We start from the raw sequence: 16,637 nt of genomic DNA on the forward strand, positions 1-16,637 counted from the left end.
TAGTTTATGGTAGTCTTATGAAAACTTCATAGTCCTACTCTTAATACCCTGTCAAATGAAAAATATTTTTCATTAAGTATCCCACTTAGTCATTATTGTAACGCGACGAGACTGCCACAGAATTATGTAATATTTTATTTGTAAACTCCAGCAACTCAAAGTTTGGAACTTCACATTCTTTTCCCATCTCACTCTAATTACGAAAAAAAATATACACATTTTTTTCAAACTAATGTCACTTACAGTTCCGCATTATTTCTTATGTGCCCTTCTGTGGGTTAGTTTCAGAATTTTCTTTTTTATAAATGAACTATTTTATGAAATTTTGAGCTGTAACCACTGAACTACGCCGAAGTTCAATCCAGCGCACCGGATGGAATCCTTCTCTTGAAGTGTTTTTCCCTTTATGGCCTGACTCCAAGATCGACATATATGTTGACATATATTAAGTCAACCACCTTTATACAAGGAGCCTACTCAATTGAGTGACATGGTGGCCGTAATTCCACAGAAGTGGTTTTAGCTTTCTTAATAATATATTGTACGAAACATTTAGCACCGTCTTACAGGGTAACCAATGTATACACAATCTTGATTACTGTGTAGTGTCGAAGAGAATGCAATTAAGAATGATTTATCATGTTGGCATTTTTGTGTACAGTGGACTATTTTCTTGCAGATGAAAGAAAAAATCGCAAGTTTGATGCTTGCCGATCATGACAAGATTTGTCAAACAGGATCACTTGAAGAGTTTAAGTAAATGAATAAATATACAATGGGCCACGTGACAAAAACATTAATTAATTCTTCTTTTAGCATAAAGTGTGCTATGAAACAACTGAAAATTTAATAAAGAACGGCCAAATAAAATGCGACCTGAAAGTAATCCTATATCGCATTCAAATACATACAGTCGCGCTCAAACCTTCTGACTTTTGCAGGAGTGTCTGCTTATCGGCGATAGCCAATAGCGGCAGTGCTGTGTTGCAACATATGGGCTACGCAGACCCGCCGCATAGTCGTCGCTTAGAAATCTCAAAATCAAATAACAAGTGTGCTGGGAAAATTGGTATATTGCTGGGACCCTGCATGTATATATGATGAATGTTTCATGTTTTCTGAACACATAGAAACAAAAATCACATTTATACCCCCAATGGATCCAATTTTATGGGTTAATACAATAAAACCCAGATAAGACGCTGTTCAAGGGACTGCGTGTAAACCTCGTATTATCAGGATCGCGTATTAGACGGGTATACTAATTTTCACTTATATATGGTAACTATTAGCATTTTTCTTTATTGAAATACATGATTCATCAAAGGTAATACAGCATTACTCCATTATGTAATTACTAGACTTCGTTGAATTGCCACACACAGCATGCTATCAGGTTGCCGATGTACGGTAGTATAGAGGTGGTGAGCGACCACCCGGTCTCGTAGTATAAGCAGTTCATGTTAAGAGATGTGACCAGTTGAAATAGATAGAGCAGCTACAGCTAATGTATACCTATGTAAGCACTTGTTTTTGCATTACTGTGGTTGGAAGAGTCAAAGCTTAACATTTGTTCAGTGCAGACAAGAATTCAATCAAACATACTACAATGAGAGTGTTGCTGTTCCAAACAATTGTTTTTGCTGTTAATTATTATGCAGAACATTACGGAAATATAATGGAGGTAATTGATGCATTGGATAGCACGGACAGTTCAGTTGTTGCAGCTGTAAAATCTTTGCTTTAGAACAGCTATTGGAAGATAATCTGTTCATTGATTCTAATTAGAAAATCGTGTCCAAAAGCATCATCCTGTTAGAATCGTCTAAACTACAACTCTCAGAAGCCCTTAATATAGTAGATAAAGTATCACAAACCGTTATCCAAAATAACAATTCATTAATTTCAGAAAAAGAGAAATGTAAGTTGAGAAACATTATTGCTAAAAATTCTGCCTATTCACAACTTCGTATAATAAATGATGTCCCATCAGGTCACGACGAGACATCTGAAGTTGGTGTACTAAAAAGTAGTGACTTTCCGTTCTTCAAATATGCACGTATTACATCGTGTGATGTTGAACATACATTTTCCCAAAATAACAACTCTTTAAGGTAACAATCGGAGGAGGTTACTTTGCAGTCGCTCAAAATGTACGTAACTGTTCACTGCAATGTACATATTCAAGGATGATGTGAGTATCTTACATCAAATTTTAATAGGTAATATATCTCACTATAAACTAATTTTGTATTTACATGTTTAGACACTTCCTACATCAATGATCATTCATTATATTTCTTGAATGCAGGATACAGGTTTTATTGTAACCGCAGCATATTGCTCAGTGTTTACATCTGAGGCATACTCCATCCTTTGCACGCCCCCTACTCATACAGTCTATACCGCGTGCGCAGTAAACCTTGCGATTCTCGTGGCAATTCCACGAAGTCTAGTCAATACTATATTGTACGTCAAAGACATTTACAATATACACTCCACTCAATTCTTTCGGAAAAAAGTATTTTATAGTTATTTGTCGCGTGCGTGTTTCCAAGTCCTCATGTTTATCACCTTCACTTTCCTGCGCTTACATCCTTCCCAAGTCGGAGCTGCAGAGATTAAGTAGCGATTTTTTATTATTGTGCTTAATGTGGATGATGTGATTTCTAATGAATCAGAGAGTTGTTTCTGATTAAGAGTACTGTTCTCATCGTACTTTCGTAAGATTTCCATTTTTTCCGTCACAGTTGCCTTTGTCTCATTGCTTTTGTGCTGACTTCCAGCACTGAAGTAGTGGACGATGTTTATACAGCTGCGATGCGATAAGGAATGTCTATATGTAAGAATTTTGAGAACCATAAACTTACAGCTTCAAACATAGGGTCTCTTCAGAATATTACAATCCATTTCCAACAACGTAATAAAAACGACTGCATGTTCATAATCGCGTGTTGACATGTTGTGACGTCATTAGCTTCCAACAATAGATCACAGGCTGTTTGCAAATTGGTCTACAACAATGATTTGCTTCGACAGCACATTGTTATTGAATTCCTCATTAAAGAGAAAAAATCTTCTGATGAAAATCACCTCAGGCTTCAGCATGCATACGAAGATGTGTACATGGACGCCAGCAGTGTTAGGAGATGAATGAAACATTTCAAATACTGGAACAAGATTTCAAATTACAAATTTTAATGCATCGGAAGATGCTATAACATGGTCAAGTACAAATTTATATAATAATAGAGAACAGAACATGTTGTTGTTGTTTAGTCAATTGTCCGAAGACAGGTCTGAAAGTTACAAGTGATACCAAGAAGACACCATTTATGAGGCAACTAGGGTAGGAGATAACGGGGTAGGGTGGCCAGTTCCTTTCCTCTGCCATTGCATACATCGCTGACTAGCTACACAATGCACCAGTCAGACTTCAGATGCATACAAACAGTTATTCTTCGACTGACACATATCCTCCGCCTGATAATAAATGTGCATATCACCCAGAACCTCAAATAGTGGAAATAATACATCAGACTACAGAATATAATTACAACTATATAAATAGAAACCCATGTATTGTGGGTCCCTATCACCACGGCATGGTGCGTCCTCAGGTTGCGGATAGAGGAGACGGCCTCCAGATATGGAAGGTAGCTGCGAATATATTGAATAAGCAGTCGTGGACAGCAGACAAGGGATGTGTCCTCCAGCTTGGGGGTTGGGCGAAGGGATAACAACCCATCACCGTAAAAAACAGCTTGTTACGAATCCCTACAATAAGCCTCGGAAAAGGACTCATTCTCTGGCATGACTACAGCAAAGGAATAAGGTTTTGAGATTTGATACTTGGAACTTAACTAGTCTTTATAGAACAGGAGGGGTAACATTAGTAGCAAAAGAACTAGCTAGATATAGAATAGACTTCGTAGACGTGCAAGAGGTCAGGTTAGGTGGGAATGCCATATGACAAATAGGAGTTTATTTGTTGTCTTATGGGGAAGAAAACAATAAACACCAATTAGGAACAGGATTCTTTTTTCATAAAACAATAAAATCTGCAGTAAACAAGGTCGAATTTGTCAGTGACAGGTTATCATATTTAGTACTTTAGCAGTGGTGGTATTCAAATCGAACAAATAAAACAAAACAATAAAACTAAGGCCACCAGAGATAACTTGTGAATCACATTTTCAAACTATAAAATTTTATAAAATAATCGGAAGTATAAAGTCCGAAATATCAACAATGTAAAATCAAATATAAAACAACAAATGTAACCTCCGGATGTAAAGGGTCCGGAGGATATTTAGGGTAGATGGTGCAACATCATAGTTATAAATGCACACGCCCCTACAGAAGAGAAAGACGCCACATAAAGGAATACAAAATTTTGTCCAATATTCTGTTGAGAACACTGAATCCGTACGTAGATGAAATTATTGAGGATCATCAGTGCGGTTTTAGGCGTAAAATATCGACTATTGATCAGATTTTTTTAATTCGACAGATATTGGAGAAAATTTGGGAGTATAAGGGTACAGTACATCAGTTATTTATAGATTTCAGAAAGGCATATGACTCGGTTAAGAGAGAAGTATTATATGATATTCTTATTGAATTGCGCATTCTCAAGAAACTAGTTCGATTAACTAAAATGTGTCTCAGTGAAACGTGCAGCAGAGTCCGTATAGGCCAGTTTCTATCTGTTGCTTTTCCAATTCACTGCGGGCTAAAGCAAGGAGATGCATTATCACATTTAATTTTTAACTTCGCTTTAGAAAATGCCATTAGGAAAGTTCAGGATAAAAGGCAGGGTTTGGAATTGAACGGGTTACATCAGCTTCTTGTCTATGCAGATGACGTGAATATGGTAGGAGAAAATCCACAAATGATTAGGGAAAACACGGAAATTTTATTTGAAGCAAGTAAAGCAATCGGTTTGGAAGTAAATCCCGAAAAGAGTAAGTATATGATTATGTCTCGTGATCAGAATATTGTACGAAATGGAAATATAAAAATTGGAGATTTATCCTTCGAAGAGGTGGAAAAATTCAAATATCTTGGAGCAACAGTAACAAATATAAATGAAACTCGGGAGAAAATTAAACGCAGAATAAATATGGGAAATGCCTGTTATTATTCGGTTGAAAAACTTTTATCAGCTAGTCTCCTGTCAAGAAATCTGAGTTAGAATTTATAAAAATTATATTACCGGTTGTCCTGTATGGTTGTGAAACTTGGACTTTCACTCTGTGAAAGGAACAGAGATTAAAGGTGTTTGAGAATAAGGTTCTTAGGAAAATAGTTGGGGCTAAGAGGGATGTAGTTACAGCAGAATGGAGAAAGTTAAACAACGCGGAATTGAATGCATTGTATTCTTAATAATAATAATAATAATAATAATAATAATAATAATAATAATAATAATAATGATTTATTTTAGGTGGGAGAGTTAAGGCCATAAGGCCTTCTCTTCCACTCAACGTGACATAATTAGGAACATTAAATCCAGATGTTTGAGATGGGCAAGGCATGTTGCACGAATGGGCGAATCCAGAAATGCATATTGAGTGTTAGTTGGGAGACCGGAGGGAAAAATACCTTTGGGAAGGCCGAGACGTAGATGGGAGGATAATATTAAAATGGATTTGAGGGAGAGGGGATATGATGATAGAGACTGGATTAACCTTGCACAGGATAGGGACCAATGGCGAGCTTATGTAAGGGTGGCAATGAACCTTCGGGTTCCTTAAAAGCCATTTGTAAGTAAGTAAGAAATAGAAATAAAATAAAACAAACAATATAAAGGCGATACAATAATGTTAACATAAATTGAGGACCGAATCAGTATTTCAAGGAGTACAGATAAGAAATAACATTTTAAATGTGTAAACTTATGGCTACATTAATAAAATTTTGATACATTCACTGGATGAGTACAAAACTGCAATATGATTCACAATAAACCGGCAACGGAAACGACAATGTGCATAATTGAAAAATGGCGTTCTTTCATGAGAACAAGCCAGTTGACATAAACACAAACTCAGTCATTCAGTGTTCCGGCAAGGGGCACGTCTTTCAATGCAAACCCAGCTTTCTCCAATCTTTCCTATTTTCTGTTTTCCTCTTTCACCCCACAGATGATCCACATATCTTAATGTCGTCTATTATATATCTTTTTCAACCCCGAGCACTTCTCCCGTTCACCATTTCTTCCAGTGCATCCTTCAGTAGGCAGTTTCTTCTCAACCAGTGACCCAACCAATTCCTTTTTCTCCTATTGGTCAGTTTCAGCATCATTCCTTTTTGACCCACTCTTTCCCACACAGCTTTATTTCCTATTAAGACTGTCCACTTAACAAGTTCCATTCTTCTCCATATTCACATTTAAATAGTTCTTTTCACTTCTCTTCACTTCGTCGTAATGTCCATGCTTCTTCCCCATACAATGCCATTCCTCATAAAAAGCACATCAGTAGTTTCTTCCTTAGTTATTTGTCCAGAAGTCCGCAGAAGATGCACCTCTCTCTATTAAAAGCTTCCTTGGCCATTGCTATCCTATGTTTGAGTTCCTGGCAGCAGCTCATGTTACTGCTTATAGTAAACCCCAAGTATCTGAGATTTGTCCACTTGTTCTACTGCTTCATTCAGAATTAGTAAATTTATCTTGTTTATTTTTGTACCTACAACCATGTTTTTCGCCTCATTTGTATCTATCTTCATCCCATATTGCTTGGAGATGTCCCTTAGCTCCAGCAGCTTACCTCTTAGTATGATCTCTTCTTCAATCGCCATATCATCAGCAAATCTTATGTACAGCACGGGACGCAAGATCTGTTATGTGACATTACTATGTACCGTGGCTATGTCACCAATCAGTATGGAGGTGGAAAACAGGTTTTAGGTATGAGATGACCTTAATTGTCTCTAGATTCGTTTATTAAACATCATGAAATAAATTCTATTTTTGAAAGCTCAATCTTTCCTTTCTGACACAGCTCACATGTCAGGTATCGCCTCATCTATAGTTTACCTTCTTACTCTTGCTATCACTCATCCCATGATCTCAAAACAATTCTTCAAACATAGATTAACCTACTAACGAATTGATGACACAGAATTGTTTAATAATTCAATTGACTCGGTAATCTGATCAAATATACGTAGGATAATACTGAACGTGATTCTACTGCATTTTTGAATTAAGACACGACGGATGAAGATGATGTCCTGTTACGGCCTCCATGCTACAAAATACACGACACGAAAATAGTTTTATGACAACAGAGTGAATCAACTTTCACTTTTCCTACAAATTTCCCGTTCACCTTTTAATGAATGTATTTGAACAGTATTTAACCTCTAGTTGTATTTTCCGTTCCCGGTTTATTTTGTGGACCAAACCCCAAAAACATTAGATTACAGAACTGACAAAAACATTCCACAATCGTGGCATTACCAAATCTTTTCATCAGTATCTTTGCAAACATATTTGAAATACTTTTGCAAAGGAAACACGTTTCAGGCACCTCGCCTATACATGGCAATAGCTTTTCACGATACCCCACAGTGAAAAAACAACTCACCACAAAAATAGCATTAGAAATATTTGTTACGATAAGGTAAGAGTACTTGAATATTTAGCAATAGTAAAACACATTTGACGGTTCACACATTTATGTTTCACAGAAGTTCATGGCTTAAAGACCAGTAGTGAGAGAATCACTCACAACGAACATTGTATTTTTAGGTTACTGGTCTCTGTGTCGGCGTCCATGAGCTGTTAGGTTATCCTATTTCGAGTAACAATTACCACAAACATTACATTTGGAAGGTTACTCGCAAATGCGAAAGAGAACTTGGTCTTTTAGGTTACCCGAGTGCAAGTAACAATTACCACAAACACCACATTGCTACAGTTTCTAACCAGTATGAATCCGCTTATGTCTTCTTACGTTAGTCAAATCCGTGAAACACTTACCGCAAATTTCACATTTAAAAGGTTTCTCGCCACTATGTCGACGCTCATGTACTTTCAGGCCGGCCAACGTAGCAAAATCTTTATTACAAATATCGCAAATGAAAGGTTTATCGCCTGTGTGCCCGCGTTTATGGACGTTCAAGGTATAAGACTTCGAGTAACACTTACCACAAACATCGCACTTGAAAGGTTTCTCGCCAGTGTGTGTACGTTCATGGTTCTTCAGTCTATATGAGTGGGAGAAACATTTACCACAAACGTCACATTTAAAAGGTTTCCCGCCACTGTGAAGGCGTTCATGCACTTTCAGTTTATTCGATTTCAAGTATCGCTTACCACAAACATCAAATTTCAAAGCAGTGTGAAGCCGGTTATGTCTTATTAGATTACTGCAGTCAGAGAAACACTTACCACAAATTTTACATTCAAACGGCTTCTCGCCCGTATGTCGGCGCTCATGTGTTTTTAGGTTATCCGACGTCGTGAAGCCTTTACCACAAACATCGCATATGAAAGGTTTATCGCCTGTGTGCCTGCGTTTGTGGACTATTAAGATACTCAACTGCAAGAAACATTCACCACAAACATCACATTTGAAAGGTTTCTTGCCAGTGTGCAGAAGTTCATGGCATTTTAGATAATTCAAATAAGAGAAACACTTATCACAACTGGAACATTTAAAAGGTTTCACGCCAGTGTGCACGCGTTCATGCTTCTTTAGTAAATAAGCCATAGAGTAAGACTTACCACACATGTCACATTTGAATGGTTTCTCACCAGAGTATAGATGATCATGCCCATTCAATTTATTAGATTTCAAGTTATCACATTTGAAAGCAGTGTGACACAGGCTATGTCTCTTTAGATTGCTCAATATAGAGAAACACTTACCACAAGTTTTACATTTAAAAGGTTTTTCGCCTGTATGAACGCGCTCATGTATTTTTAGGCAAGCAAATGTTGTGAAATCTTTGCCACAAACATTGCAAATGAAAGGTTTTTCGCCTGTGTGGCCGCGTTTATGGACGTTTAAGCTACCCGCCTGCGAATAACACTTACCACAAACATCACATTTAAAAGGTTTCTCGCCTGTATGAACGCGCTCATGTCCTTTCAGGCTGGCCATTTTCGTGAAATCTTTACCACATACATCACATTTAAAAGGTTTCTCGCCTGTATGTTTCTTGCCAGTATGAACCCCCTCATGTCTTTTTAGGCAAGCCAAAGTCGTGAAATCTTTACCACAATCATTGCATATGAAAGGTTTATCGCCTGTGTGCCCGCGTTTATGGACTTTTAAGCTACCAGCCTGCGAATAACACTTACCACAAACATCACATTTAAAAGGTTTCTCGCCTGTATGAACGCGCTCATGTCTTTTTAGGCAAGCCAATTTCTTGAAATCTTTACCACAAACATCACATTTGAAACGTTTCTTGCCTACGTCGATGGGTAAATGCTCGTTGTTTTTTTTCGCAGTTGAGAAAGATACTTTAGAGAACTCTAGTTCCAATTGTTTCTCATCTTCATGAGTCCGCACAGGTTTTCCCAAAGAACTTGAATTCTTGGGAATGTCGCACACAATCTCGTTCTCTTCAAGAGAAAGACTGTCCAATTCTGATGATATAATCCTCCCATTGGTAGCTGCAATCCTGAAGCAAAGATACTATTAATCTATAAAATAGTCGCAACGAATATACATACAATTTTTGAACATTCAAATGAACACAAACCTATTTCATGAGGTGCTATTATATGCGATTGTTTCCAAATTCCGTATTACAAATATGCTATAAATTTTTAGAATTCTTATTCATGTTATACAAAAGCTGATTCACGAGGATTCTCCGCCATTTACACAGCTTATTTTCGAAGACATTATGAGCAAATATGTCATACAAACATGTATCCTAATATCAATATTTTCAGAGTTACACTAATCTGAATTTCATAGTAAAGTACGGTTTTTTTTGTTGTAAGATTAAAAGAATATTACAAATAGAAACTGAACTACGAGCATTCAACTGTCTCATTATTATCGTACTCACATGCAGATGTTTATAGAAACGCACGCGGCCATCTCGTAACATCAAAATCATAAGTTGCGGTGCAGATTTCGTGACAGCACTGCTCCAAACTCACTGTATGTGCGAAATATTGGACAGCAAGAGGATTAATGGCTTTACAGCTAAGTATTCTGCATTAGTTAATAACAACACCAACATGTTTCTTCTGTGAGTGGGACAATAGGGCTAGTCTATGCAGGGGAATAGGAAACAGTGGCCAAACAGAAACATATCAGACATTGGTGAAATAATATTGTTCAAGAACCATTGTATGTATTATTGCAGTAGTATTGCTGGTGGTGTGGAAATGAAAGACTGATGTCCTTAATTACACGAAGGAATGAATAGACAGACAGGTTAAATAAATAAATCATTGATTGAATGAATAAACAGATAAATGAATGAATAAAGAAATAAATAAATAAACAAATAAATAAATGAATGAATGAATAAACAAATAAAAGAATGAATAAACCAATAAATTAATGAATAAACAAATAAATGAATGAATAAATAAATAAGTAAATGTATAAAGAAATAAATGAATGAATAAATAAATAAATGAATGAATAAACAAATAAATAATTGAATAAACAAATAAATAAGTGAATGAACAAATAAATAATAAGTAAATAAATAAATAAGAATATAAAAACACAAGTAAATAAATAGGTACATAAAAATATAGAAATAAATAAGTAAAAAGGTAAGTAAACACATAAACAAATAAATGAAATAATAAACAAATAAATGAAGGAATGAATAAACAAATAAAAAATAAGTAAATAAATAAATAAGTAAAGGAGTAAGTAAACACATAAACAACAAATATATAAATAATATACAAATAAATAAAACAGAAAAATTAATGTTACACAGTGGCTTTGTAAATGTGATCAAAGATTTGCAGAAATACTATTGAAATAGATTCAAAATGTTAGTACATAATTTCTTAGGGAATTATAAAGACCTCAATTATAAAGAAACAGTAGCAATTACGTTGCAGAGACCCTGGACTGTAATATGACTATAAGGGCCCACTTCTTGCATGTCCATATATATTTCTTTCCTGAAAAACTACGCACTTTTAGTGAAGAACATGAAGAAAGGTTGGAACAGTACATTATGGCAACCAGATACCAAGGGAAGCGGAGTGTGAATGAGATGACTGATTATTGCTGGATGATTCAGACAGACAGTTCTTCTGAAGCTGCTTCTGGACAGTCAAGCTAACAGACACTTCAAACACAATCAACTCTCTACGTGAAGACTCGCAAACCTCACTCACCTCTCCGTCAAAACCTCGTTGTCCTCTGCTGATACTTCCACTCTTGCGTCATCATTCACTGTGTCCAAATCACTCTCCTCTTCCTAAAAATATAGAAAAAATAAAACAGAAAGATAGCACAATTTAGATTAAGAAAAGGACATCGATATTAGATTTCAGAGAATTGCATTTAATCGTATTAGGCATAATAGACTGTAAGATAACACAAGAGAATTCTTGGGCAGATTTTCCATGGGATAACTCTTTTCCCTAAAGATCAACATTTGGGTTTACTTGATTATAAGATATCGTTATTGTTTTTATGAGAATTTATGTTGGCTAGATTGGAGAATGGAGTGATGTGATATTATGACGTCACTTGAAGACGTCACTTTTTGGATGGAAGTGGATAGGTTGGTAGATAGGTAAATTTTGTTCGTGGTTGGTATTCATGAAGTTTGAATGGCATACCGGTTAAGGTTGTGTTTGGATGGTGAGTAAATCGTTCTATTATTTATTTAATTCTTGAGTCGTCGTTTAGAAATCATTGTGTTATTTGTTTCATTGATGAGAGGTTGTGTTTTTGGTTATTTGTTTTGGAATGGAGTGTGTTCCTGGCCAAGAGGTTTGAAGCGAAGGGTCGATCAGGGACATTTAGATGAGTATGTTTGGAGGAAGAATGTTAATGTGGGTGATTGTGTTGTTAGTGCGTTTTTGAGAGATGTGTTTTGTATGTTCTTGAGAATAAGGATGTGTGAGTTTTTTTTATTTAGGAGTGATTTTTATTTTGTTTTCGTTTTAATTATTTGTTGTTATTACCCTTATTGTTTTTGTAGAGGTTACATTTTTTTTTCGCTAGGGAGAGCGTTTTATTTGTTTTTTTATAATGATGACTTCGTTTGCTAGGGTAGTAATTACGTATCGAGGATAATGTTTAATTTATTTATTGTAAAAATATGTTTTTAATTTAGTTGGTTTTGTATATATGGGTGTGTGTGTGCGGATCTGTTCGTTGTTTCTTTTTAATGTTTTTATTTGGGATTCAAAATTGTGAGAGCACAGCAGTAGGAAGTGGTTTTTTGGAAATGATTTGAAGGTTAGTTTATTTAAATTCGAAGTTTTTATTATGTTTTTGTGTTGTATTTCTATTATTTGTGTGAAAGCCGAGGTATGTGAGAAGGTTAGTGGGCTCGTTGAGGGGATGTTTTAGTGACATGAGATGAATATATGTTTTGAAATTGTTTTGCTGATATTCTATTCTGGATAAGAGGGGTTGCGTTATATTCGAGGATAGGATGTTTGTAATTGATTTGGTGATATCGTACTTTGGATAAGAGCGGATGGGTTATATTTCAGAATGGGATGTTGTGGTATTGGTTTGCTGATATCCTATTTTAGATAAGAGCGGATGGGCTCTGTTCCAGTATGGGATATCGTGAATTGTTTCGGTGATATCGTATTTTGGATAAGAGTGCATGGGTTATATTCCGTAATGGGATATCGTGAATTGTATTGGTGATATCGTATTTTGGATAAGAGCGAATGGGTTATATTTCAGAATGGGATATTGTGATATTGTTTTGCTGATATCCTATTTTGGATGAGAGCGGATGGGCTCTGTTCCAGTATGGGATATCGTGAATTGTTTTGATGATATCGTATTTTGGATAAGAGCGGTTGGGCTATATTCCAGAATGGGATATCGTGAATTGTTTTGGCGATATCGTATTTTGGATAAGAGAGGATGGGCTCTGTTCCAGTATGGGACATCGCGAATTGTTTTGGCCATATCGTATTTTGGATAATAGCGGATGGGTAATATTGTAGAATGGGATATCGTCAATTTGTTTTTTTAATTTTTTTAGATAGTTTTATTTATTTCTTGTTTTGGTTTACGTCGGCCATGTTGTGACGTGATTGCGGCCATATTGTGACGTCATAGTTTGTCCAACTTGACGAAAATTAAGCGATATCCTATAGTAAATTAATCCCCAACATTTTTAAACCTTTTCCAATCAGTGGCACAATTTAAAATCCTGAGGAACACTCATATAATCTAAAGTTGTTGTTTCCAAGTACGAGAGGAATTTTAAGGTTTTAGAAAGGAATGAGTACTAGAAAATACAAATATAGTCCGGATCAGCTTACTTAATACCCTAAGGGTGAAACCTATCCATTTTCCACCTATTACTACATATGCTAATGGATTATAGGGATTTTCTAGATGTCAGGTTGAATTTTCTTTTACCAACTTCGTTTCGAATTCCGAATACTAACAAATACAACTGGAAGTTATTTCTGTTATGTTGGCAGCAATAATTTCGGTTTGCAGTCAAGGAAACTGATGAAAATGCAAGTACCTAAGCCTGTGAATTAATAATTACTGTATTTAGTAATACCGGTATTAATATTCATATCAATACGCAATTCAGTTGTGTTGCGTTGTGATTCCAATTCAACTCTATATTCAGATAAGTGCGATTAAATAAGAAATAGGTTATAGATCTACTTGGTATGAAACATGGACAGAAATATATTTCACATTTTAATGAATTTCTTTCGTGTTTAGATTTTTATTAAAATTTCCAAGAGAGGAAATAGCATTGTAGCAACTTCTCCAAAAAATAAAGTGCTCGTAAGTATTTTTAGTAGGGTACACATTTCAAAGTTGTATTCTGTTTTATCAAACTAAATACATTTTTAGATAGGTGTCGTGAATTGTAAACTGTTTAGTCAAAGCAATGAATTTCATTTTGCCAGACAAAATTAATTTTAATATTAGATCATATCCTAATCCTAATTACCAACGTAATATGCGAGAAGTCCAGGAAGAAAATATACTGTTTCATAAATTATTGAACCATTTAGGAAACATCTCGCAAATAAAGATGACGTGTGATAAATAAGTAAACATGCAAGACATTGTAATTGTTAATACTGTATTATTATTATTATTATTATTATTATTATTATTATTATTATTATTATTATTATTGTAGTACATAGCATTGTGATTTTTCCCTCTTTCATCATATATTTGGTATTAGTTGGCAACACTGAAAGGACAGCCAAATTAAACTTTTAGGAACTAAACTTACGAGTTCCTCACTATAAATGAGAAAAAAAATATATGCATTAATATAGGCCTACTAAATAAAATATTTTTAATGTTATATCAATTAGTTTTGAGTCAACATATTGGGAAATGATAATACGATGAACGATAAAAAGGTCCATGTTGCATAAAACCTTGAAAAGAGAAACAACAGCATTATTCACATACTGAATTAACAAAATATTCGTATTTTTATTTAAGGTTTATGTCTATAATGATAAATTTAATGATACAAAATTATTCCTATATTAGTGTGACTATTTCGTTTATATGACGTCATTCCATTTTCGACCAATGAAGTGTAATGAAATTTTTAATTCCAACCAATCAGTCAGACTTCACGATAATTTTTGCAGCTAAATTTATCGCTATCAATTAATGGCATGGTGATTCTTTTCTTTAGTCGTTGTCGCCAACTGTTTAACCGTAAATTGATGATCATGAATACATTAAGATGCAACTACACGGTTAAACTTTTCTTTCAACATTAAAGCAATGAATGCAAGATTGATATTTAATATTAATTAATATATTTACGCATTGAAGACGACGTTCAAAACGGCGCACCATGTAGGCACAAAATCTTCATGCATCTTAATTGAACGTACCTTTTAAACTTAATTCTTTCAATATTCTTCCCAGATTGCACGCATATGCGATTGGGATATTGAATTGTGTAGATCACTGCGTACGGTGTAGATGCAGCTTTAGTTCCGTTACACACTACAGCGAGAATGCGTTTGTCGAGCTATAAAAAATGCTTTCGTGTAGCACTGATTGTAACGGTCGAAATAAGACACATGACATTGGTCCTGCTGCCACAGGTAACATGTCCTATAAGTAGCCTATAAAATTGTATCTTGCGAATGAAATGAAACATTTAATAGAAAGTCAGATGTTCAAATTTATGTAACATCATTGCATATCAAACCCAATGACCTTGCATAGTAATAATAAGGTCATTTCATCAAATTGCCTTCCGTATGGCGTAATAAAATTCGTATTTTAATTAGGCCTATCTATACAGAGATGGTTTCACTGTGTAGCATCATGTCTCGTTGTGAATACATAAGCATTGGTACATAGCTGTCCCCACTGTTACTGTTAAATTAAATTATGATTTCAGCTGATAATGAAAATGTATTTATGTTATAATAATAAGAGAAAAGTGCAGTACATGTAATTAAAATTGTTAAACCTATATTTCGCTTTTCACAATTGGCATTACTGAATAATAACGTCGAATTTCTTTATTGCAGTAATCGATATTCATCTACGAGTATTTCAACTTCACAATGTCTGAATAGGTTAAGTATTCGTTAATAAACAAAATTATTAACATTTTGTGATTGAATTTTAGGGATATACTATTTACATTTTTATTTTATTCACGAAATAGTCCTAATAAATGCCACTCGAGGTCTGAGATTTCCCAGATAAATCTCAGACCTCTCGTGACATTACTACAGATACTGTAATTATTATGCATGTCTTTTCTAATTTGTTATTTGGGAAATTCGAAAAAACACAATATCATTAAATGTGCTGTTAAGGTATTTAATGCATGAAACATTTTCTATCATAAAGCCAAGTAAAATACGATATTTTTTTAAGGTTGGCACGATATTATAATTTTACTCATCTAGCTACCCTAGATGCGCGACAGTCACTCTCTTCTCTGTTGCTCGCACAGCTACTCTATGTTTACTGAAGGCTGATTTGAGCTGCATTCGGTTTTCTGCCGCACACCAGCGGATTTTACGAGTGTGCCAACGCAAACTGGTGAAAAATGGCTGTTATAGAATCAATATTTAACTACTGTACAACAGCAGAAATTATCTATGAACGAACAATTCAATTTCTAATCACGAATTTGGTGGATTTTGTAAGTGATTTATCTTACGACACTTTATCACCTGCAAGGGTTATCCAGTTTCTGACTGAAATGAAGGTGATACATAATGCCAGCGAAATGAATGCAGGGTCCAGCACTGAAAGTTACCGAGCATTTGTTCTCAATGGTTAAAGGGCTAAGCCCTGAAAGAACTTCAACCGGGTAACTTGCACCAAACCAGTTTGCTACTTTCAAGGTCTACTTGGAGTCTAGTCATAAGAGGTAAACGAAATTAAGTTTATTTCTAGTAATTTTAAAATTGGCAAAATTAAGTTTGTAATTTTATGTTTGTCTACCTGTATTAA

General features: G+C 35.0%; 1 protein-coding gene across 2 annotated transcripts in view; it reads right to left on the reverse strand.

Moving 5' to 3' along the window:
• Positions 1-10,942: 10,942 nt before the first annotated feature.
• LOC138692974 (uncharacterized) overlaps positions 10,943-16,637 on the reverse strand; it is a 29,132-nt gene continuing 23,437 nt past the window's right edge. For both annotated transcript variants that reach the window (XM_069816400.1, XM_069816401.1), the window contains exon 5: positions 10,943-11,427. In XM_069816400.1, the coding sequence (XP_069672501.1) occupies positions 11,341-11,427 (87 nt within the window). In that variant the 3' untranslated portion in view covers positions 10,943-11,340. The remainder of the gene's footprint in view (positions 11,428-16,637) is intronic.

Source organism: Periplaneta americana, chromosome 17, assembly GCF_040183065.1.
Source record: "Periplaneta americana isolate PAMFEO1 chromosome 17, P.americana_PAMFEO1_priV1, whole genome shotgun sequence".
Lineage (NCBI taxonomy): Eukaryota > Metazoa > Arthropoda > Insecta > Blattodea > Blattidae > Periplaneta > Periplaneta americana.